The sequence below is a fragment of the Zonotrichia leucophrys genome, chromosome 2 (assembly GCF_028769735.1).
Source record: "Zonotrichia leucophrys gambelii isolate GWCS_2022_RI chromosome 2, RI_Zleu_2.0, whole genome shotgun sequence".
Taxonomy (NCBI): Eukaryota; Metazoa; Chordata; class Aves; order Passeriformes; family Passerellidae; genus Zonotrichia; species Zonotrichia leucophrys.
Window position 1 is genome coordinate 46,878,600 of NC_088171.1, and position 25,674 is coordinate 46,904,273.

General features: G+C 41.5%; 2 protein-coding genes across 5 annotated transcripts; one reads left to right on the top strand and one right to left on the bottom strand.

Moving 5' to 3' along the window:
- On the bottom strand, positions 1-13,618 carry KBTBD2 (kelch repeat and BTB domain containing 2). Its single transcript, XM_064704862.1, has 4 exons — positions 13,471-13,618; positions 6,109-6,636; positions 3,156-3,321; positions 1-2,729 (listed from the first exon to the last, which is right to left on the bottom strand). Exons 2-4 carry the CDS (start codon positions 6,276-6,278, stop codon positions 1,194-1,196), a joined length of 1,872 nt encoding a protein of 623 aa, XP_064560932.1. The 5' UTR covers positions 6,279-6,636; positions 13,471-13,618; the 3' UTR covers positions 1-1,193.
- Positions 13,619-15,730: 2,112 nt separating this feature from the next.
- On the top strand, positions 15,731-24,329 carry LOC135443133 (uncharacterized). Of its 4 annotated transcripts, XM_064703367.1 has the most exons (7): positions 15,847-15,908; positions 16,062-16,188; positions 17,028-17,188; positions 17,889-19,781; positions 20,765-20,890; positions 22,725-22,850; positions 24,047-24,329. In XM_064703367.1, the coding sequence occupies exons 3-7, from the start codon at positions 17,041-17,043 to the stop codon at positions 24,082-24,084; spliced, it is 2,331 nt and encodes a 776-aa protein (XP_064559437.1). In that variant the 5' UTR covers positions 15,847-15,908; positions 16,062-16,188; positions 17,028-17,040; the 3' UTR covers positions 24,085-24,329. The 4 variants fall into 4 exon arrangements, with proteins under 4 accessions (XP_064559438.1, XP_064559436.1, XP_064559437.1 ...); XM_064703368.1 differs by lacking the exons at positions 15,847-15,908; positions 16,062-16,188 and adding an exon at positions 15,731-15,832; XM_064703366.1 differs by lacking the exon at positions 16,062-16,188 and having other exon boundaries at positions 15,803-15,908.
- Positions 24,330-25,674: the final 1,345 nt, after the last annotated feature.

Sequence of the window (25,674 nt, forward strand, 5' to 3'; positions counted from 1 at the left end):
TTTGGATTCAGTCTTTTTTAATAAATTAATGTCATTCAAAATACAGTGCCAGAACATGATGCAGCTGAACATGCTAGTAAGGTTTGTCATGAAGCACCTGTGTTCATGTTAGGTTGGCGGCACCCCGCTACTGCTAGTGGTTCCTGGGATTAATGCCAGAGCAGCACTAGGCATCTGCTCTCCTGCACACACAGCACAGGATATTCCTGAAGTTTGCTTCCCCCCCCAAAGTAAAAAACCTGACAGCTAAGGGATATCTATACACAATCACACTACAGTAATGCTTGTTATTAAATTAACAGAAAATAAAGACCTGGTTAATCCACACTAAAACTTCGTTTTACAATGGAAAAATACATCAGCAGCAGGAAGTAATATACATGAGCCAATGTTACTGTAATACAGAATGTGGAGGCATTTACTGATTAAAGCCCCACATAGACCCGCACTATGAGGGCTGGCAATTCCTATCGCAAGCCCAGCAACTTTTAAGTCCACACCTGGTAATCTACCAGCTGCTTGGAAGACCTGTATTCTAAATAGACAGGTATAAGTTAGTGAAAATAGAATACATGCACCTCATCATACAGCTTGACTGAACCTGCAGTCATTTTGCCCAGCATGTTACCATACAATGGAAGATCTACCCTTCCTACCACAGGTGTAGATCCATGGGATTTGTTTCTTTTTCTTTTAATGGCATTACTATACCAACATAGATATTAGTATTTAGTAAGTGCGGCACAGTCCTTTAATTAGGCCACACTGACAATTATATAACTAGCACTTAAGTAGAATATCCAGAAGTAGTTAAAATGTAACTGGAAGATACTTTCAAAAGAGTTGTGACATCATCCTAGAAACAATAACTACTTTTTTTCTTAAGCTAATTTTCCTGAATGGAGACTTTATAGAACTAGAATTAATTCTTTAGACAAGTCAGATGCTCAAGCTCATGATATACATATATTTTTCTCAATTATCTGATAATAGTATTTGAGATTATGGAAGCATATCTGCTCTTTTCACTAATTCATACTGAATGGCGGCAAGTGTTAGGTAGGGCATAAAAATACAACTCATGAAAGACAGCTCTGAGATTTCTGTCCCCAGACCTGTTCTTTCACAGCCATTTATTTCTTTTATTATTTTATAACTGAGCACAGACTCAGTTGTGCAGTCTAATTTGGGAGCTATACAGGTGGTAAAGTAACCATCTCCCCATCCAGCTCGAATTCATCGGCTCCGTCTGGCGAGAAGAGATACGTTGGAGGTTTCCACGGGGACTCTTCAAGGCAAGATGGATACAGCTTTCCTACAGTGCACCGGAAGTCTTTGCCCAGGTCCCACAGCACACGCTCCGATATGTGCTGCCTCAGGAACCAGCGGTCGAGTTCCAGGTCATACTGGTAGGTGGCATACTTGGCTCTCTCGTTCATGTGGGTCTCCCGAATAAAGACACATAAGGAATTGGAGATGACGACGGCCCTGACGCACGGGTCGGAATAGCGCTTGGCAGGGATGTTGGCTGCCATCCTCCATTCGTTTTTATTCACGTCGTAGATCTCCACCGTTACAGAAGACCCATCCACAGTACTGCTGGGCAGCCTTATCCCAGAATTGCTGGCAATGTGCAGCCCTCCGATATAGAATATCTTATCGCCAAAAGCAGCGGCTGAGGCGAAACATCTGCTCGTCTGCCGCATGGCCATCTCCACCCAGGCGTCCGAGCGGGGGAAGTAGCAGTACATCAAGTTGTGCGCCATGACGTAGATGCAGTTGTGCACCGCCACGGCCGTGCTCCACTGCCACGCGCAGGGCAGGGGGCTCACCATGGTCCACTCGTCCTTCTCGGTGTCGTACCTCTCCACAGTCCTCCTGTTGAGCTCCCCGCCGACGCTGTCGCCCCCGATGGCGTAGATGTACCCCTCGCAGCACACCAGCGACGGCTTGATGCGCACAAAGAGCATCGGCGTCTTGGGGAACCAAGTGTTCTGCTGCGCGTCGAACCAGTAAAAGCAATTCACGGTCCTGAAGGCAGCCTGCAGTTTGCTGCTTTTGCTGTGATTGGTTTTGGTGTTCTTCAGAGGAACTTGCCCACCTGCTATATAGATGTCGTTATCGGGAGTTACCAGCGTCCCAACCTTATGCAGGTCGGCAGGAGGGTTGCAGAGTTTGTAAACTTTCTCTGCCTGTGGGCTGTAACAGACAGAAGAGTAAAGACTACCAGGGTTTTCAGCAGCAGCTTCGATGAATATCATCATCTCCTCTTTTGTCATGCCAAGTCTGGGCTTGAAAAATTTGGGCATCGATTTGTACAGTCCTTGCACCACCACTGATTTATCATTAGGTGGCAAGCCTTGAAACCAGGCTCTCTGTGTTACTTCTGAAAGTGCATCGATCCGGATTTGGCTAAGAACAGAGGACAAATACTGCGAGCGGGATTCCGTGTTGTACTCCAGCCATAACATAGCAGCCTCACGCACTGTCTCCTCCTTTTCCACATTTAAATTGTCACTGCTTAAAATATCTATCAGTAGATCATGTGACAGTTGCATGAAAGCCTCCTGGTGGTACACAGCTGTGAACTTGTGCTCCACCATTCTTTTAGCACTCTGTTTTAACTCCTCACAGCTGAAGAGATCAGCAAAGCTTAATAGACGGACACAATTTTCCGCATTAATTTTTTTGATTAAGTATTCTCTACATCGTTGTAACACATCATCTACCTGTAATGCAAAGAAACACACAAAGTATTACACATACAGTCTATGCTTTCATGTAGCATCAGCACATAAAGAACCTGTGTCTGTTGAACAACACAGTTCAGGCATGGAATAATATACATACACAAAAATACAGCAGTGACTCACTCAGCTGCTTCATACAGACCAAGTACACAACGTGATTATGTCTGCTGGCAAAACTAATTTTCTAAATGTTAGAAGTACACTGGTTTACTTCCAGCCTTCCAAAGAGACTGTCATGCAAGGAGGGATGGCTACATGAAGTAAATTTGGCAAGCAACTGTCTATACAGAGCGAATGGAGCAAAAGTGTTTTGAAATGACTAAAGAGGAAAGATCTTTTAACAAGATAAAGAATAAAGTGGTTCAGAGCTTAGGAGCTGTTATTTCCTCCTGTAAACATTCCTACCTGTAAGAAGCAGGCAGTTTCATAGAGCTGCTCTACTGTGCTGTCGCTTATTGCCAGGTTACCCGTGTATGCGTAAGTGATGATGATCTGCAGAGTGGCTGCATCCACATTCCTCAGGTGTACGTGTGTCTGTTTGCTCTCGCTCAGCCCGCTCATGAACATTGCTCTGAGGAGAAACACACACATTAAGACAAGGATCAGCAGTGAGTAATCTGAAACAGTCACCTGTAAGCCTCTGGTGATTACACTCCTAAAAGTGAACAGTCCTTTTGCAGGTGTTTAGAATTTACCTTAGGCTGACATCTGCTATTTACAATATAACATTTGGACAGAACATCAAAAGAGTAACATCAGTGTCTTCTGCAGAAATACTTTATACTAATACAAACCCTTCTGTGTTAATCAGCAGATAGTGCTAATGATTTTGGAGTTTTAATGACACAATTTAAATATTTTCTATGATTGGTGATAAGAGGGAAGAAACATCCTCCAGAAAACACTGTTGAAACATACACAGTTAGACTTTAGATTCTAAACCAAAAGAAGCAGATTTATGTAATGGGCTGAGCTAAGTCATATCAAAAAGGATGCTCCTCTGGGAGGAGAAGAAATGGAGCAAGGACTAGCACTTTATGAATTATTTCTTATATACCATTCATCATAACATGCAGTAAACTTCAAATTTGCAGGCAACAATCAATAACAGAAAAACCTATCAGATCTAATCTGGGAAAAAAAAGAGTGAGTATTTCCATTACATCTTCCTGAAGAAGACTAGAAAGGCAATTAAAAACATTATTATTGTTTCCTTAATGTTTCACACACCTCTTGCCCATCCTGGTATTTTCATTGTAACACAGTTAAGAACTAACTGCAATCTGGTACTATAAGCCACGTACTTGTCAATTTTCTTAAAACAGGGGACATTGGTTTCAAGAGCTTTATATTGATTCAGGTTTGGTATTTATGGTTGTGCTAAAAATTCAGTTCAAGGCTCTTTATATTTATTTGGGTTTTTCTTTTTTAGGAAACCAGGCATGAGAGAAGTTAGAAGGGACAGTGAGTGCACCTTTTAGTCCTGCTTCTGGCTGCAGAGATGAAAGGGACATGGAGATACACTCCCTAAGCAAAGCCATTCCAGAAAGCATCTGATACAAAAACAGTATCCCATCCCCTTTTCTCTGTCTTCTTCTAAGCTCCTCAACTCAGGGCAACTTGCATTTTAGGAGGGATCACTGACTGAGTATCAACTTGCTGTGCAGCTGTTTAAAGATAAACAAGAAAGTACAAGAGGGTACAGAGACTCCTCAGAAAGGAAGAGGGAGCTGTTGGAGGCTGGCTCTTGCTCACACACTGCTGAGCAGCCTGTGCTGGAGCAGGGCTGCACATCATTCAGACACAAAGATGGAAGGGAAGGGAAGGTGGCTGCAATCACACACAATGGCTGGATCACACAGAAAGATGCTTTGCTTTTCTTCCCCCTCCTTCAGGGCTATCAATTTTTCATAATAAAGCTAAATTTAGGAAGCTGAACATCTTTTTGTAAACCAAAGTAGAGAAGAAAAACAGAACATGACAAAACCACAAGTTTGATACTTCTTTTAACCAGTGCCAAAACCTCATTCCATAAATAATAAACAAACACATATGAATAAGAGATTTGACTGCACATTCTGATGCAGCACACTGGGTGGACTCATGACAGCTTTCCAACCTTATGATTAACCACCCACATTAAATCTGGCTACATTTTCAGTGGCTGTTATTTTACAAATTGTTTGAACTATGTCATCTGCACAGGGCCAATGGTAATAATTATTATCTAGTGATCACACAATACTTGTTGCTAAAAGTTGGACCAGATTCATCTGAGATGAAAAAATAAACAGAAAAGCCAGCAGGGACAAAAATTTTCTGTAAAAGTAATAAATTAATCCTTCCACAGTTTTCTACAAGAAAGGAGACAAAGTACAGAAAACATCTCTGTTTTCTGTATCTGTGTTTCATGTTTCATGTGTTCTGTATAGTGAGCCAGTCTCAGGAAAAGCAAATTTGTAAACTTTCCAGGGATTGAACAGGAAAGAAAAGTTATAATCCCTCTACAATGCATCAGGAAGGTAGAACATGCGTGGATGTCAGACTAGTTTCAAGCTTCAAAATTCCTTCCAGACAGATTAATTATATTATGTTGCCAACAAAAATGATTAATCACTGCAGAAAACTGTTGGTGCCTCATCATCCAGGTCTTACTATGAAGGCATTTGCACAAAGTGGTAGCACTTAACATATCTTATTAATAAAAATGTTTTAAAAGACCAAAACCAGGACATTTGGAATACAAGAGCTACTGAACTAAGAATTTCAACAGTATCTTGGGGGGACCATGATAAAAAAAAAGAAACCCAAACCACACAGAAAAACTTCACTTGCATTGGCACAACACTCAAGCACAAGGGAAGTTTCCAGCTTTGCTGAGCAGGGAAAACCAGATGATTCAGAAAAGAAAGCCATGAACTTGCACAGCAGTCCCTACTTTTAGCAGATGCTTCTACTAACAAACCGCAGTTAAACATGACAATGGGATTCCTGCAGCCAAATCTCAGTAATTCCTTATTATCCTACCTTGGGAAATAAAAACAGATTAAGTATTTTAAAGATTCAGTGTGAAGAATAAGAAATTCACTAATTTTTCAGACTCATTTAACTCCCTAAAGAAAATGAGCCATCACAAGTGTGATTTTTTTCCCCCCCACACTCATTGTAGGAACTACAATAAATATCTAGAATTAGTCCCAGGAAGCCAGATGTTTTATTTTACTCTGTGTTGGAAAGTAAGGATATTTAGGTTTTGTACTTCAGTTACTGTTCTTTAAGTCTCTGCTAAACGTTGTCAATCAATTACCATTACACTTAAAATCAGGTAGCACAGATTTTATAGCATTTGAATACTCACCTGAAATATGAGCTGCACGTTGCAAGAACCATCTTATGGCAGGGAAATTCAGTGCCCTCAACAATCAACACTATGTCAGTTAGCAACTGCTGTTCATAAAAGAATTTCAACTGCTCCAACAAGGATACAGCATACTCTGTATTTATCTGCCTCTCGTCCTGGGTAGACATGACTGTATTCCATTAATATTTCCAGGACCAGAGAGAAAAGTCAAGATTTCTTCACCAAAGAAAGGTCAGCTGAGTGTTTCTGAAGTAGCCAGGAAAGAAATGGCAGGAGGTCTGTAGCCTTCAGAAGTGATACTGATAAAAGGGCAGTGTTATCTTGAACTGCTGAATCAATGTTTCAGACTTTGACCTCCTATTAGGTCATCATGCTGTGACTTGATGTCCCAGTCTGTTCAGAGACTTTCAGGACTGTCTGCAGAGCTCCCGTTGAGATCTATGGCGCAGCAACTGAATGAACAAAAGTGAAGTCTGAGGTAGATTTTGTGGTAACATCTCGTGATCAGTGGCTGCACTTGACTGACTGAAAGCAGGAAAATAAAATTAATTTACACATTAGCACATTTTGGAAAACCTTTCATAGTTACCTCTTAGAAGTAATTGTCTAATAAACATTTCTAAATTAATACTTCATTACTTGCAATAAAACCCTTCTAAGAAAAAAAATTAAACAACAAAGGTATCTAACAGAAATGAAAAGCAGAGGAGTTTGTACATTAATTCTCATATGACCTAAACTCACAAACTAAAATTATTTATTTTGTCAACACAGCCCCTAAAGCTGGAGAGTTAAAACAAGTTTCAGTAAGACTTCATTCCTCTTCAAAGAACTACCCAGATTTCCCACTGAGTACACCTGTGAATTTCATTCAACCATTGATAAGATAGCCACTTCCCCCCCCATTTCTACATTAAACAGCAAGTTTTTCTGCTTCTTTGTTTTTGTCTACTGAAAGCTTATCAATACCAGGCCACTAAAAAGATAAATGCAGTAATTTTAACATTCCATCACTTTCCAGCTAAACTCTCATCATCATTATCAGCCTGTTTATTTCACCTTTGCCATTCTAGTGGAAATGAAGCAGAACTAGCACTAAAGATTAAAAAAAAACCCAAAACAAACAAAACAAAAAACCCTAAAATTCTACATTTCCAATGCATATTAAATTTATCTGCTGCATGGCGAAGGGCTTCACCTATTAATTTTTCACATTCCCTTGTTTTTTCCTTCTGAGTAATTTCCGTACAGCCAGGTAAGCTTCACTGCTGCAGACAGGAGAAAAGAAAAACAAGGAAATAGGAGCAAAGGGATGCTGGAATAGCAAGGCTCAAAACACCTACAATGGCTGCCAAGGTCTATTATCTTGTTTGGACATTTCTCCTCTTAAAAATAGGGTCAGGTTTTATTTCATCTTCCACTTGAACACAAAAACCTAATTAAGAATAGGATAGTTGTGACAGTAAAATTACCATCATAATGGGCACCAGAGTACCACAGCTATTGAATGCTTACAGATTTATTTAATCTTGCAATGTTCTTCTGCATTCCAAAACTCAGGAACAGCCAGGACATGTTTGTCTTGTGTCTAAGATATCACTATCACTACAGTTCATGATGAACACAGAATGCAGAAACAACTTGGGTGAAATGACATTCCTTAAATTCCACACAAAAACATAAAATTTAGTGTAAGACCAAGACTGTTGAAATACCTGCAAGCCACACCAAAGATCTACTATTTCAACACAGCCCCGCCTGTAATACAATTCAGAAACAGCTGTCTTTCAACATTCACTCACTTGAAACAGATATACTTAATTAATGCCACTTTAATTACTACTAATTTAGTGCACCCAATCTTTTTCTTTTTCAGTGATAAATATACACAGACAGGATTCTCAAACTCTTAGTGTTCCCTGGTTGTTTACCTGCAAAACAGCCCAACTAGTCAAGCCCAATGCTGACTGTTGAGGTGAAGGCAGTTAATTGAGGAAAACAGAAAAGCCTTTGCTACCTGGGGGAAGGAGTAGATACCACTGTGTGCTACAATAACAGATACTGGCACAAGTCTTGACTGGAGACCTTCAACTTCCAGCTAACGTCTGAAGTCACTAAACCATAAATGCATGGAGGACACAGAGATACTGCTCCATCTAAAGCATTCTGCCTCAGGTCCCAGCTCCTTTCCACCAAGACAGTGTGCATCTCATCTCTGCACTACTGCCCACCCTGCTGCTACTCTGGGAAAGCTCACCATGCAACCCAATCCATTGACAGACTCTGCACTGAACTTTAAACAGCTACACACACACAGACTCCCTACGTGTGCTAGGCCCACAGCAATAAATAGCTTGTGGCTCTGCTGCTATCCCAAGTCTCTCTACAGCATTGTTTGTCCTGGCTTAGGAGTAAAGTTTCAGGAACAATACAAGCTGGTGGATTAAGCTCTGTACGGGCAGAGCATCAGTAACACAAAGCTTTAGCAAAAGAACTCATTGATACCATAACTTCCTTTTCTGATGTAACTGTAAAGAATAGAAATATTTTTTTCAGAAACAGGAAAAAAAAAGAAAACCAATATGCACTGGTTCAGTCATTAGGTACCAGAACAAGTCAAGGATGCCATGGAGGAATTGATATACACCTGCTCGTAAGATTAAAGACATTTTTGGCAGAAAGCTGCTGACAGTCAATAACTGAAAAAGCAGACCTGTTCAGCAGAAGACATGTTGAAACTGTGAAATTAATTACTATAAATAAGTGGAACATTTGAGTACGACCCTCAGTAGCAGAAAAGATTGAGGAGATGACAGGAATCCTGTTGCAGAACATTTATGTGATGTGGATCACCTTTGAACCATACATTTACAAAGCTGGAGCCTTTGGTTTACAGAAAACCATCTGTCGTGTACTCCAGGGAAGTGCACATGGTAGGAACATGCTACGTACACGATTCCTGTTTTCCACATCCACACTGGGTTTTGCTGCCAACAATAATCATTTACTAAAGAACAAAGTTTTGTATTTGTCACAGAGTCAGGACTCACATCCCATTCCCTTGTAATGGAAACAAATACATCAAGGATCTCTGAATTACTGGTCCAAAATTGCCATAATTTACATTGTCATTTGCCCAAGAGATTTGAATCTGTTCAAAACATTAGGATAAGTGGCAGTAACATCATTTAGTGCCTGGAAAATCATCCAAGATTACCTCTCACACCTCTTTGGAGAGTTCAAGACTATTTTAAAGGAGATACTCTCCTCACTTTGAGGCTGAAAAACTGAGACATTGAAATACAAAGCAGCTTGTCCAAAGCCATGGACTTCCAAAGGAGGAAAGCAAGAGCCTTAGCCAGTCCCAACCCAACATCTCTCTCGTTGCTCTGTGCCTGGCTGGCACACAGTCATTGGATCTGAGATAAATGAAAAACTGTGGACTTGAGGAAATGTCTACAGATGCACTGCTGTCTGTTGGTGTCCCAATAACTATGCAGCAGTGGACATTTCTCATTTCTGGAATAAAAGATCAATGGCTAAAGTTAGCTTTATATCCTGAACTGAAATTCTGACAGAATAAAAATAATCCCTGAATACAAGTTCTAGGAATGAGACTTTCCTCTTCAGAAATGTCACTGGAGTGTCCATTTTGTTCTGGGTTGTTTCTTGGAAGGCAGCTATCCCAAACAGGACTGGCAGGTAGCTGCTGGAAGGCCACAGGGTGCTACACTGCAATGAAACCATGTAATCACCAGGTGATATAAAGCACCTCCCTATCAAGCTGCAGAGCAACATTAAGTAACACCTTGATAAGAGGGTTTGTTTTTAAGTAATTATTCCTTTTTGCTTAAGTAATTTTAATGAGGTGGCTTGTTAACACTTGTTCATGTACTTCAAATCTGAATGAGACCATTCAGAAAATTAGTCATCAAATGTTAATGAGTTATGGGATAGGCTATTAATTGCCTTCCTTGAATCTGTTTATTTTCTGAGGTCAGGCAAAGATTGATTGATACATGCTGCACTACGAACAGGTATATTGACTATTTCCAGTTTGGTAGGGAAACATATAAGACACACAGACATAATATTCTTCAACTGGACTTATTAAAAAAATTAATTTATTTTCTACCCAAATTAGAAGCAGGGAAAAAGATACACATGCATCTTTTGTTTGGAGTTTTTTAAGAGATTCTGATTCCTTCTGAAAATCCCATTAATTAGTCTGTCAGATTAGATGCCTAACTTTCCATAAAATGGTGGGAAACATGTAAAAGATCTATGAAAGTGTTACAGGTTCCCATCTGCATCTTCAACCATCAAATACTTCTTAAATTCTAACTTTACTAACTCCAATTCACACTTTAAAAACACACTTCATTTTCCATATGTCTGGAAGAAAATTAAAAAATAAAATAAATAAAAAAATCCAACAACCCAAATCTATCTCCCTGGACATTCAACTTATTTAATCTAGTTTTAACTAATTAAAAAAAAATAAAACCCAAACAAACAAAAAACAAACTTTAAATACTACTTTAAATCAAAATCCTATTTCCATCCAAGGGCAGCTTCATACAAATCACAAGTAAAAACACATCTAAAGAAGTGAGTCATTCACTATTTTTAACATAATAAAAGGTCAGAATTTAGACCTGAACAACCCTAAGCCAAACTACACAAGCCCTGGTGTGTGCAGATAGCAATCCTCCCAGCTAGCAACACAGTGCCCAGCCCAGGCACTGCAACACTTGGTTACTATGAGGGATATTCTGAGTTACAAACCAGCCAGCTTCAAACTTAACACACCAGCTAATAGCAAGGGGGAATGTGAGTACTCAAACTGATTAGAATCAATTATGTAAATCCACACACCTAGCCAATAGATCTCAAAGACAGGAAAGAAAGAAGAAAAAAGGAGTTGGAAGCTCTAGATTCTTGAGTAATGTATCAAATTTGCATCCTTGGCACTGAGAAAGCAATAGGTAATTGATGAAGCAGTTCCAGACTTGGAAGTTTTCCTCTCTTCTAAAGCCATCAAAGGTGTCTTTGATAGCACAGTAGTCCAGAAAACTGAGGACATCAAGGAGAGTCTAATAAGGCAACAATGTGAAATTTCACTAAAAACAAGGAACGGTTTAATCCTACAATGTTATCTTGAAAATGACTATTCACTTGGAAACTACCACTATTTTCCATACATACTGTGCTTGGGAGGTGAGTTTTCTGAAGCTGCACAGAAACTAAAGAGTGGAAGTGTCAGACTCCATGTTAACAACATGCTTGGTTACAATGCACTCCTGTTTTTCTGCTCCTAAAGGAAGTTATACACTAAAGGAAATACCTGTTCAGAAAGAAAATTAGCATTTATGACATGATAAACCAACAGCTTAAATTGGCAACTGGACGTCTATGCTGAGCACAGGTAGTTTCCATCCCCAAGGGCGTTCCTGTTTTGTGGAAGACTTGACCTGTTTTGGAAAATTAACCTTTGAAGAAAAGTGGGCCATGGATGTCTCCAGTAAGATCCAGCCATGTATCCTACATAAACAATTTTTTTTTCTCTGAGCTATAGTACATTAGTGAAGCTAGTCTGTTTTATGTAACAACTTAAATTCCAGTTTAAAAGTACATGTCATTTTCTTGAATATTCATTATATGACACTTAACTATAAATTCAAGCATTTCTACATTAAGAAATTAATTAGTTATTAATGTAGCTTAATTAATTGTAAGTTAGCTCCTGAAAGGTTAAGTATTATAATGGATATCATACTCATGCATATAAAATTTATTCTCAAAGCACAACAGTCAGTAAACTAAGAGAGGGAAATTTTAGGGCTTGCACCAATTCTGGTCTGTTTCATAATCACATGACCAAAACAAAAAAGCCTGCTTCAGCAAAGAAAAAAACAACAACAACCATCTGTCTAAAATGCAGTCAAAAATATTAAATAAGCAGCAACATCTTTTCTTCCTCTTTGGACTGTTCCTGAAAGATGCTAATTATACATCTTTGAGTAAAAAGGGCCCCCTCTACTCGACACACAAAAACAATTTGGAAAAAGGTGTGACACCTATACTCAAATCGTGAGAATACTTTATGTATACACTTACTATTTAATGTAATTAAATACTAAATACTAAAAATTACCTATTCCTCCCGATAGATTTCTGAGAAAGAGAGATATACTCAGTGGGCATCAATCTCTGAAATACCTCATCTGAACAAAATTCATGTAGCTACAGCCCTAGGTGAGCTCACAACAGCACACAGCCTTTCGGGCCCATTATGATCACAAAGTAGATGTACACGACGTAGAAAAGCCAAGCTGGGGCTTTGCAACAAAACCTCTAAAAATGCACATGCTAAGTACAGCACAAATCCATTTCTAAATCATAATTAAAGTTATTTCAAAAGCAGCAGGTATGTATCCCGTTTCACAGCAGAAATAATGGCAAACGCCGGGGAAATGTGACTAACGTCAAAGCGATACTATGTGTTTATTTAGTCCGGAAAAGCTTACTAAGAATTATGTGACTCTTTACTAAGAAAGATGTGACCTTTTAAAGCTACAGCCGAGCACGGCAGCCACCCCGGTCACTGCAGGTACCCATGGCGTACATAAGCCCGACTAGATGGATCAGTAGGGAACGCAGGGACAGCTACAAGGACCGGCACTGCCACTCCACCGCTGTTCTCCCCCGAGACTTCCCAGTGCGCGTCCCTGCGAGCGCTGCCAACACAGGCACCCGGGTCTGAGCCATCCCCACCTGCCCAGCGCAAGGGGAGCCCCGCACAGCCCGACCCCATCACAGCCCCTCCTGCCTGCGGGACGCGCCGATGCCGGACTAGGGGCAATGAAATACATCCCTCCCCTCTCTCCGATGCTCAGGTGCGCCGTCCCGTCCCTCCACAGCCCTCATCCCGTTCCTGCTTCCCCCAGAAGGAAGCGGGCATCTTCCCGCTCCTCCAGCACCGCCGCACTCCCGGCTTAGGAACGATCCCCACGGCCTCTCCTCCTCTCGGGGCTCCCGGGAGCCGGCCCTGCCCGAGGGCGCGGACACGGCCGCCGCTGCCACCTCCGGCGGTGCCCGGCGGGCCCGGGGCCGCGGCCGCCGGGCGGGAGCGGCCGCGGTGGGAGGGGGCGGGCGGGAGCCGCGCCCGCTCAGGCTGGGGGAGCGGCTGCTGCAGAGCCCCCGCGGGCGCCCCCGGGACCGAGGCCTCCTCGGGGCGGCCGCTCCCCCCGCGGGGACGGGAAAGGGCCCGGCGGCCGCGGCGCGGCGGGACGCGAGCGCGGGAGCGCCGCCGCCAGCGCCATCCTTGCTCCCCCCACCCCTCCGCTCCGGACAAACCTCCGACGGCCGCTTCCTGTCGTGCCTGGCCGTCCCGACCGCGGGCGGCCGCGGGAAGCGGTGGGGGAGGAGGAGGATGCGGCGGCGGATCCGGTCTCTCTCCCAGGCTGCGGAGGCGGCGGCGGCCCCTGGGCGCGCAGGCGCTGCTGTTGCCGCCGCCCCCCCCACCTCTTCCTCCCCCTCCTCCTCCTCACCCGCCCGCCGTTACGGAGCGCCGCGCCCGCCCCGTCTGCGCATGCGGGGCGCGAGGCGCGGCGGCGCGGGGGGGCGGCCGGGCCCGCCCCCGGTTTCCTGTCCCTGCTCCCGGCCGCGAGCGCCCCCTGGCCGCGCGGCGCCGCAGCGGCGCCTCCCGCGGGTGCAGCGGGGCCCCCGCGCCCTCTGCCGGAGGGAGCGGCCCCTGAGCCACCGAGTCCTGCGGCTCGGGGAAGGCCTCCGGGATGGCCGGCTGCGACCGGACACCGCACTGCCAACCCGAGCCTGGCACTGAGCGACACATCCAGTCTTCCCTCACGCACCTCCCGGGACGGGACGGTGACTCCACCACCTCCCCGGGCGGCCCATTCCAAAGTCCAATCTCTCCTTCTGGAAAGAAATTCCCCCTGATGTCCAACCTAAACCTCCCCTGGCAAAACTTGGTGCCGTTTCCTCTCATCCTGTTGCTGGTACCTGTAGAGAGCCATAAAGTCCGCCCTGAGCCTCCTTTTCTCCTTCTCTAAGAACACCAACTCCTCACGGGACTTGCGCTCCAGACTTGCTGCAACCTGGAGGCCTGTGGGCTCCAGGGCTAACACCCGGCTGGGTCCTCTCCCCCTGGGACCTTCCTTTGATCCTTCAGCCATCCTGGAATCCTGGAATGTCCCTTGGCCAAGTGTAGGTTTGCTGCCCTAAAAGCAAAGTTCACATGTGGGAGAATTTGTGGGGACTGGAGCTTACTCTGGGATGGAAGGAATTGACAGGGGCATGGGAGGCTGAAGGGAGGTACGAGAGAAAGGAAAATCCTGAGAACACATACCTTTTTAAAAGCCATCCAGTGTTACTTATTTTCTTTATTTCTTTTTGGGTCCATCCACCAATAGAAAGACTGGGAAGTGCACTTCAAAGAGCTGAAAGTACGATGGATGCAGAGCAGATGTGGGGATTTAAAACATACCAGACAAGTCAGAGAGTCATAGACTGTTAAGGGTTAGAAGAGACCTTAAAGACCATTGAGTTCCACCCCACTGCCACAGTTGTGGACACCTCCTGCTAGGTCAGGTTGCTCAAAGCCCCATCTGACCTGGCCTTGAGCACTTCCAGGTATAGGGCATTCAACAATGTCCTTGGGCAGCCTGCTCCAGTGCCTCATCACCCTCACAATGGAGAATTTCTTACTAACATCTAGCCTAAATTCCCCATCTCACTTTGTACCCATTGCTCGTTGTCCTGTCACTACCAGTCATACAAAGTGCAAGAGCTGCTGTCAGTGGAAAGGACAAGCTTTGGCTAGGAAGGTCTGCAAGGAATGGATCAGTAACCTTTCTCAAACATTTTATAGTTTGTGTTTTGGTACAAAGGAGTTGGTTAATCTGAATGTTATAGAAACAAAAAACACATCAATTTTGAGAACTTCCCAACACAGGAATACAATCAATCTCTAAGCAACCATACCCCTTTGTTTTCCCCCTTGTTTACCACTCACCAGCCTGCATAGCACATGCACTGTGCTTTCCTCTCCTTCCACCTGCCCCTGTGCCAGTAGTCTCTCATTTGGAGACATGCAATTCCCGAGCAGCAACTCAGAGTCTCGCCTCCTGTAAAAAGGCAGGGTAGAGTCAAACTGCACCTTCACATTTCATAAATTCCTATGACACATGGTGGAGTACACTGTATGGGAAGAAGTGCTGCTTCTGTTCATATGGAAATAACATTACATTTGTCAGCCCCCTCAGCTATGTTAGGATAGAAAAGCATTGCTCCCTTTACTCAGTACTGAACAACAGGTAAACCCTGAAAGTAAATGTAAACTTGGCCTTGTGTCTTCTGAGGTTTTTTTGTCTGGAAGAAGTGTTTTTAACTGCAGTTTGAATCAAAAGATTGGTAATGTTTCCTTTTTCTTTTTTTTTTTTTTACTAAAAAAAAAGTAGTTTCCAACATTATAAAAGGGAAATACCAGATTTACTTAGAGATGCAGCCTAAACATCTGCAAGATGAAACTGCTAGCTTTCTGTGCAACAGCTGAAGGCTTTTACAACTATTCCTATCCCTGTGTTTTGATTTTCCTCCCACACAATGATGGAAAAACGTTCCCTGCATCACTGTTAAATGAGCCTCAGGTGGGAGGAGGAGTGGACAAGCAGCAGCTGCCTGCCATAAAGAGGACCTGGTTAGTTTTCTTCTGGGATGGCAGCAGCAGCAGCAGCAGCAGCAGCAGCAGCAGCAGCAGCAGCATTGGACTTTAGGTTTTTGGGGCTCTGAGGGGGGGGGGGGGGGAATAGATTAGTTCTTGTAGGGGGCTTTGTTTGGTGGTTTGTTTTGTTTTTGTGAGGGTTTTTTTTTCCTTCTCTGCACCACCCTCCTTCTCAAAGGTCAAAGTAATTCTTTGGTTCTTTGAGGGAGTCTGTAGGCTTTTTGGTGCTTTCAAGAACTGCACAGGCCACCCTAGATGGAAGCTGAAGAGGGCTCCAGCATTCCTAAGGCATTCTGAAGCTCTAGGCTGAACAGTGTGTTGATTGCTAACAGGTCTCAAAATAATTTTGTTTCTTTTGTAGCTTTGAAGTGCCTGAATCCTCTAAAGAGTTAAGAGTCCTCTGATTTCTTATAGTCTTGCTTATAAGCTCTGTGTGATAGTGTTGTATTGCTTGCAAGTATTAGTTAACTGAGGAGACATCCAAGTGTGGGAGGAAGTTCTGTCTTGTGAATTTTATATGGCTCTGAATGCAAACTTACACATAAGGATTTTGGTGGGGTTGTTTTTGCTACCTATCATTTGGTTTAAGCGTAGGAAGCAGGGTGTCACTGAAATACTTGGTTTACTATGTTAGTTAGCTGTCGTTCTTAAGTATAGTATAAAGTACAAATCCTGAATTAATGGAGTTCTTATTGTAATGTGTAACAACACATGCATTAGCATTAAGAAATTAAGAAGAGTTTTCTCCATGAAGCATTAAATGTCTGATTGTGTGAAGCTTTTTTTTTTTTCTTTGTGTGTGTGTGGCCTCTTGCTCAAGGCTAATTCACTGAAGGCTTTTTTATTTAATTAGCTGGAATACTACTTATAGAGATGTATGCATCTAAGACTACTGAAGCTCTGTAGCTTTAGAGCATGTTACAAGGTTGCCTTGAAGGACTAATATCAAGAGCTGTGTACAAAAGCTTGCTTAGCAAAGCCCAACTGAAATATTTGACCTTGATAGCATGTCAGTTTGTTACCTTCTGTTTGGAAGATAGCAGCTTTCTTTTAGAAGGATATGTTTTCTCTGGGCAGGGAGAGGAATGTCTGCTAAATTCTGACAGAGCACAGAAATAATTAAGTCATGGAGTTCTTAAAGTAGTTGATAATGATTACTTCTCTCTTTCAGCGTTTGAAGGAAAATGAGTAGTCCCCCAACTTCAGAAAGTGGATCATATTCCACAAACCACTCGGGACCCTTTATTTATGCACAGCCATCAGCTCAACAGCCTTATCCAAATCCATGGTACCTCAGTTACGCATACAGTCCATACTGCGTACCTGCTCCAGGTAAGACAAACAGCAGCTCTCTGTGGCATCTTTGCTTACTTAGCTACATTCTTCTTTCCCCCACTCTTGCAGTGTCTGTGTTAATGAGCCTCTTGGGAGTTTAACTAATACTTAATAAATCAGATTTTTGGCAGCTCTTGCACTACATTAATTCTGCCTTCAATATGTAGCTTGTGGGCGCTTCTGGAGAAGAGAAGCTAAGCAAAATATTGAGTAATGGTCATCCTGCAGACACAGAGCTCCAGAATATACTTAGCAATTAATGAGTGGGTATATATGAATTCCACATGTGCATGCATGATCGGTATGGATAAATGTAAACTTAAGAAAATAAGAAAGATATTATTAAATAGACCTTATAAGTGCTATACTTATGTGAACTTCTACCTGGAGCTGTCTTTTTCAAAATCCATGCTCTATAATAGTCTGTGAAATAGCCAAAAAAAGCACAGAAAACAACTTGATGAATGTTCCAAGGGATGAAAACAAGCCCTGGTTAAAGTGTAGATGTTGAGATAAACTATTCCCTAATGAAGAACTCTGTTTTTGCACCAGATTTGCTACTAAGCATTGAAAGGTGGCGTGTTTTATTTACAATGTGTCTGATCTTGTAGCTGTCCCTGTCTATGCAAGTAAATATGATTCAGGATGACTAATTTCAGAAAGATATTTGTCTTTTCTTTTTGTCACCAATGTCTAGGCTTCCGAAGTGGAAATCCATATTTTCCATTTTATCCTGTTGCTCTCCATGAGTACCCTCGATTTTTTGTCCCACAGCATCCAGTGCATGCAAGAATTAACAGAAGGCCTTATTTTAATGCTGCCCCACCTTCCCCTATGTTTTATCATGCAACAAGATTCAGACATTATAATAGCCCTGGGAAGAAAATGGAGACAAAAGAAACACAGACTGATCCTAGACAGCCTGAAAGCAAGCAAAAAAGGCATCAAGATATCCGTACAGAAACGAAAGGTTGTGATGCAGGAAATACAGCCTGTGTTTCTCCTGGTATAGGTACAGAGACTGAAAGTACTTCAGAGAAACAAAATTCATTTGGCTCTTCTATTGTGGTAGACAGAGAGTTTCATAATAAGAACCCTGCCAGCTCTACACAGTATAGAAATCTTCCTACTGGAAGCTATGCCTTTGAGAAGGAAGAAGTGAGGATAGAATATGGAAATGGCTCTCCAGCTATTCAGCTGTGGAAATCCTTCAAAGAAACAATCCCATTGTATGACGTGGCAAGTGGTAAACCAGTTCCAGAGAACATAGTGCCACATGACTTGTTTTCTGTTAGCTCGTGTGAAGGCATGATATATGGCCCTCATGAAGGGGAGAATATGCTGCCAGGAGCTTCCTTAGATGAGAGAAAAGCTATTGTCACCTCTAAACAGGGTGCTGAAGCTGTGCAAGAGAAAGATGTGCAAAATAATGAAGTGAAGCTGGATGCCGAAACAATGGCAAAATCCCCCCCAGGTGAAACCATGGCAGTGCAAATCACAGAGTTGGCAAGATCTGTTGGTGTAGACCAACCAGTGGTAATAGCTAAGAAATCTAGCACTAAAAGGTCTGCAGGATCAAAAACTTCTCAAGAAGAGCCTGGCTTTATTCAACAAGCAGGACTGCTTCCATCTAATATGGAGGTAATGAGTGACTTTCAGCAGAAAAAGCTGAATTTAAGCCACAGTGCAACCAATGAAAGTCAGACAGAAAAAAGCATTTGGTGTGACAAATCAATTGAGAAGTTTGCTCCCTCTAGCAGCTGGCTGGCTTGTTTGGACAGTATGGACACAACCTACAACGCTTGTTTGCCACAAAGGAAGCGCCGAAGTGTAATCAGTCTGTCTTCTGATGACATGTCCTCTGGAGAGGAAGGCTCATCAACTGATAATGCCCCAGTGTCTTATTTTGTGCCTGACTATGTGCTTCAGAAAAGCACGTACACTCTTCAGAAAAGTACAGAGGGCTCAGAGCAAATTAAAAGTGGTGGATCCCCTAACGTAGATGAAGTGGTAGGAAAGGAGCGGGTGAACAGCCTGAATGACCAAGATGTCAACTCTTCAAACACAAAGATCAAAGAGACTTCCAGTAAAGGTAGAAAGCTGGGAGCCCTTCCTAGGTCCTCTAGTTGGAAAGAAGTCGATTCTCCCAACAAAAAAGCAACTAAGAGTTTGTCAGAAGCTGAGGACTCTGAAGAATATTCTGTGAAGGGAGAAGAGGAAGATGAAGATGGAGAGGATGAGTATGAGGAGGATGAGGATGATGACATGGATGAAATTGAGTATTTCTTTCAAGAAGCCCCTCCGTATGGCATCTTGAGGCCAAGTAAAGGAAATTTCTACCAAGTTGGCCAGAGAGTGCTTTGGAAACCACCTACAAATGCTGTCCCAGCACAACTAATTAGCTGGCCTGCTCAAGAGAAAATAAAAACTAGGAGTGGGCTTGTTGGAAACATTGGTGTGGTTTACAAGCCAAAGAAGAGAGACCAAGATGAAGTTGTATACAGTGACTATGGGTATTATGGAAGAAAGAGGCCTATGACAAGAAGAGAAGGACTTGAACACCAGCGACTGCTACGGAAATTCTTGAGAGGTGAGCTAATTGCTAAGGACCAAGTGCTGATTAGTAGCATACACAAAGAACACCTAATTGCAGTTTCATATTGTAGCTTAAACTAGTGGGAAGATTAGAGCATGTAGCAGCTTCAAATTTGGCCAAGAGCCAGAAGTCCTGCAGAATACTTTTTCTGAAGCAGAGGGAAGTGTGCTGCAACTTTTTAACTATTGTATAAGTACTCTGTATTTTTACAGCTAGCAGAGAATAATGCAGAAACTCTCCTTTGTGTTAGATTTGATATATTTAACTTCTGACATTAGTGGCAGTTTATTAGTTTGTAAAGCTTAAGATAATTTGGATTATGTGTTTACTGTTGCTTAATATCTGAGAAGCTCTGCAGTTAAGTTTATACAGTCTGACTCTCCTACCACAGACTCATGCTGGGTGCATTAAACAGAATTATTACCACCAGGTGGACATATCCTGTGTAGCTTTCCTGCAGTTGAGGAGTCAAACAAATTTTTTTTTAAAATTGTAGCTGCTGCTTTCTTAGCAAAACCAGTTTTGTACTTTCAGAAAATTGGTGTGAAACATTATTAAATTTGACCTGGGAAAGGACATCTTATTTATTCCAAGGTAGATCCTCTTAGAAATTGGATTAATGTAAACTGAGAATAAGAAGAATTATCAGTTTGCAACAGGTGATATGGTCACTTCAGCAGGTGGCTGCTGTTTAATAGTGTCTTGCATTGTAAAAAAAAAACCAAAACAGGGTGATTTACTGCTAATAGCAGGCTTAGTGTTCTTAAACTTTATTTTTTTTTATTCAAAATCTGTACACTTAATATGTCTTGTAATTTTTGTTAAGTGTAATCTCAAGAAAACTGCTTCTATTTCAACAGATTCCTACAATCAGATCCAGTAGCTGGCTTTGCATTCTGGCTTGTGGATCAAACAGTACATCAGCACTACCAAGACTAAATACTGATCTTATTTTTTTTTTTTTTAATTTTAATTAGGAAGGCTGTTAAGAGAGAACATGGGGATACCACCTGAAGAGTACTGGATTAGAAGTGGTGCTAAACCCAGATTTACCAGCCAAATACGTGGTAGTTTCTCACCTCCAGAAAGGGGCAAAGAACAAGGTACAGCTTTCTCTGTGTTTTTGTTCCTAAGGAACATCCAGAAGGATCTGATACAAAATAGCAAGCACATGAAAGTTGCATAAGATTTGAAAACAATAAAACTAATCCTTGTTGCTTTGCTATTTATAAAATGCCTGTCAGTCATGGTATATCTTGGATATATTTATAGCCTTCTCAAACTGAAACAGGGTAATAAGGGTGCATCAGAGACACTTATGGGGATTTTTAAAGGTAATTTTATAGAAAATCATTAAATGCTTTGATATGGCCAAAGCAAAGCCTTTATTTGTGTAAAGTTGTTACTGCCATAAACTGTAATATTATTTCTTTATACAGATAATGCTACTCTTGATAGCATGTGCAGTGGTAGCTCCTAATTTTGATCAGTAAAACATAGAGTTCTATGTGGTAGCTTCATATGCCAATGCTCAGAAAAACTAGCATGGACCAACAGTTGCCCTGACACTGCTAAAGAATGATGGAGTGCAAATCATTTTGATCTAGTTAAGGAAAAGATGAAGAAAACAGTTATTTTAACAAAGTAATAGCTTAGATAGTTTCTTAGCTCATGAAGCAGAATGTTTTGTTTTTTCTTCTTTATAGTTAATGTCTTACTTGGAGTTCAGATCTGGTTTTGATGCTTTTCAAAGGTGTTTGAGTGTAGGTGCTGTTGGAACAGCTATGGAATTTGCTGTAGTGTGGGTATTGCCACTCTCCTGGGTCATGTGTTTCATGCATCTCAGGATCAGCCTATCAAGTAATGGGGTGTGAGGCTATCTTCAGAACAAATGATTTGCTTCTCTTCAGTTCACTGATAATATACATCAGCTTTCCTATATCAACAACCAAGTAGACAGAGTGTTTTCCTTAGTTCTTGCTTTGCATTGCTTTCCTGCTTGAGCACATTGGGGTTTGGGATTATTTGCCTGTTGCATTGGAGGCTTTCTAGATGCAGAGTTTAGTGTTGCATGGTTTTGTTTTTTAATTCTAGCATGCTCTATAAGAGTTGAAAACATTTTACTTTAGCAGCATTGTTCCTGGCTCCACTATAACAATGTATAAAAATATTGGTAATAGTTCTAAAATAACTGTAAATTACCTTTAACTTTCAGCATGTCTCTTTTGCATCTTTGAATTCATAGATGGTGGAGCAAACTGAGGATGTTTGGTCTGTTTCTTGCTTACTCTTCCTTTTTCTAGCCCAGATAGCTGGAAGAAGTCATCACATTCAGTGTTAGGAAGCAGGAACTGGTGTTTTCTGAATGCTGTTTGTGCCAGTGGATGCCTCATTAGTGCTATTAAAATTACATTCTCTTTAAAAATGTTGCCTATATTATTATTTGCTTTTTCAAATTAAGTGCCCTACGAGTAAGGAGGTTTGCCTAAACAAGATATATGGCTTTAGCAGTAATATCATGCACTAAATTTGACTGCTTGAGCAGTGTACTTGTAGTGCCAAACTTCACAGGTCTGAAGCTTTTTAAAGACAGTGGGTGAATCGGGTCACTTGGACAGCACCAACTAGTCTTGAACACCTGAAAAGTGAACTAGGGCACAATTATCCAATGTACTAGGTTCCTTTTTGACCACATTAACACCTATCCAAATTATAAGTCAAAATACAATGTATCCAGAATTATGGTTAAACAGTGATTAAATGCTGTAGATTTAATCTAAATTGCTTGGCATGTGTAGTGTCAATTTTATCTGCTACTTAAAATGGGTACAAAAAAGGGAGGGAGGAACACCACAGACCAGCTGGTGAAAATCATGGTTAAATTTGCCTTGAGACTATGCATTGGAGAAATAACACCACTTGTATCTTGTTATTTAGTGTGCCCACCTTTGGTTAAAGCAAAGAAGAAAAGACTGGGCAAGCCACCTTCAAAAGGCAGAGACACAAGACATGAGGTGGAAGAAGTAGAAGTGTGGGAGCTGCCTAAACACAGCGTACACAAAGGTTGGTATACAGTGACAAGCTACAAAAATTACTGTTACAAGTATTTTTTTCTATCTTGGGGACTAATCTTTCTTGGTTTGAACTGCAGGGATGTTGGATAGCTTGTGAAATGCAGAAAAGGTGGGAGGGAAGCTAAACTTTGAGCACTTAATTACCTTGCTATGAATGCAGTGTAGCTTTGACCAGGCTAGGTTCCTTCTTTGTTTAATGTAAGGATGGGGGAGGAAACCCACAGCAAAACCTGCTGTTTTAGTCTAGTTGCTCTTCAGACTGCTGTACTGTCTCTTGGAAGTGCTGGGTCCTGTGTCACTTTGCAGTACATGCTTTTATTTAAGTTACTGATCTGCCTCAGCCCAAATGACTTGCAATTTGCTACAATACAAATGCATATAGATAATTCTTAAGATCTCCAACTTTATGGATTAGGAACTTCTGGCTATTTTGGAGGAGGACAGGGAAAAACAGTGGAGGGAAAAATCAAAATGAACTTGAGTCAGCAACAAATATGCTTTTGTGCATTTGTGTGAGTCTGAAAAGGTTATAAATTGAAAAGGGTCAGTAGTTACAAGAAGCTATCTGTAAGATCAGTTTTCTTTCTGGAAAAGAGCAAGTTAGTGCAGAAAAATGAACCCAAGTATTCCATCAGGAAATACATGAGTAAAAGATAGTCTCTCTCTCTCATATAATAGACAAAGGCTTAGACTTTCATCTTGGAAATGTAAGGAAGGCTGGAAACAAACTTAGGCTCAAGTACCCTACTAGTGAAAATCTGCATCAGCCCTGAAGACAGATTGTTTGAACATTGGTCTTAAACCTTTAATTGCTGACCAGCTTTTATTAAAAGCATCCAGGAAGCTTGCATAATCCCAAAACACTCCTTGTATTTTCCCCAGGAATAGCGGATGTTTCTTGGGTACATTCAACAATGCAGTTATATGAGCACACTGAGAATGTGATGTGAGCTTCACATGGAACTCTTATCTGTTATGCTGGGATATTCTGAAGTCCAAAACCACTCATGCACATTTTATACTAGCTGGGAAGTTGAGTACATAATTCTAATATCAACCATCAGTGCCTGCAATAGGAAAAGACAATCACTAATATCTAATCTTTTTTTAGAAGCAAATGGACATAATTTTGAGGTGGAATATATACATACCTTAACTTTTTTCTTTTTTTTTTTTTACCTTTAGGGCATGGAACAAAGAAGTCCCTCTCTAAGAAAAGATAATTGCAAATATTGGGGCAGAAGTATGTGGGGGGGAGGGTAATATCAAAGTTTTTTTCTGTATAAATCCAAGATTTGATTATCATTCTCTTGCATATTTTGTAAGTTGCTGTTCACTCTAAAAGGGCAAGAAGTGACACTGTGAAGACTGAGTACACAATTAAAATGGAATGAAGTATTTAACACCAAAGACACCTTTTTATAACTGGCACATCCACTATTTAAATAATAAATTTCATGGAATTGCACTTTGAGCCTTCTTGTGTTCCATCTTTGCACAGTAGCAAAAAAAACTTGAGATGGCCATGTATGTGCACAACTGCTATTACAGCATGACAGTTATTGCTGCCCTGTCCTTAAACTCTACAGGTCTGTGAAGCCTGTCCCTGTTATCTCACAGTCATATGACCTAGACATAAGTACAAGATCCTTTTCTATCAGCTGGATTTGTTTTTGTCAAAATGTAGAGGAATATAGTTACAGCTGTATGAAGTCAAGTGCTGTTTCAAACTTTCAAGGCAGTTCCTCAAATCTTACTCTCATGATTGAGGACTAAAACTAAAGCATCGAGTTGATGTGATGCTTCCCTCTCCTCCCCTTTTTCTCTTGAGATTTGAGTCCTTTATGGAGACCCTGAGCTGGAGATAGGGATCTGAAAGGTAAAACAGAAGATTTTAGTGGCGTGCCCTGTTTTCTGACTTCCTACTGATGACTTCTGTGACTTACAGGTGATATTGTCCCTGGGAGTCTCTTTACAGAACTAAGATGATAAAATTAGGTCTGTGCTGAGCTGTCTTAGGAATAATGGTAACAGACTGAGCTATCCACCTCATCTAGATCAAAAATATGCATTTCTTTTTTTCCATGTCTAGGAAGGCTATTATTACTGTGTGAGAAGAATAAATATGCTATTGCCAATCTTGAATGATTTGCAAATAAAATTATAGCATCAGTGAAGAAAATGGGAAAACAACAAAAAAACAAAACAAAAAAACCCCTCCCATCTGGTTTGCCTTAAAATAGGGTGGGGTGAATGGACAGACAGAACTTGGCTTTTGCCTCCTCTCCCATCTTCTTAATCTGTCTGGGCCCTAGAGTAAGCTATATGGATAAAAGCAGCATTTCCTGTGACTGTTTAGGTTTTGTGCCTATCTATTACTAGTTTGCCCTCTACCTGAAGTTACGCTGTTTTCCCTCTTAGTGAGGAGTAGTGATATTTCCCTACCCAATTGATCCTATCTCTTCATTATTTTTAATACCACCTGGTTAATTGTTAAAGCTCTGCTATAACTACAGCCTTTACCACAAGCTGTTAGAGGAAAGAAGTCATTGTGATGACAAGTTTTCAATTCCTTTTTACTTCAAGCAATGAAAGAAAAGAAATGCATTAAAAATTCTTATTTGTCTTCTGTGCTGCATGAAGTCTCTGCACCAGAACAACAAAGAATAAAATGAGGAATTCAACCATGGAGCTTTTTAACACCCATTTCTGCTGATGGCCTTAGCTGTATCTTTTGCTGCTTATCTTATAAAGGAGTATTCATGACCTCACAATCAGATGGCATTCTTACTTTTGGGAATGGGTAACACCTG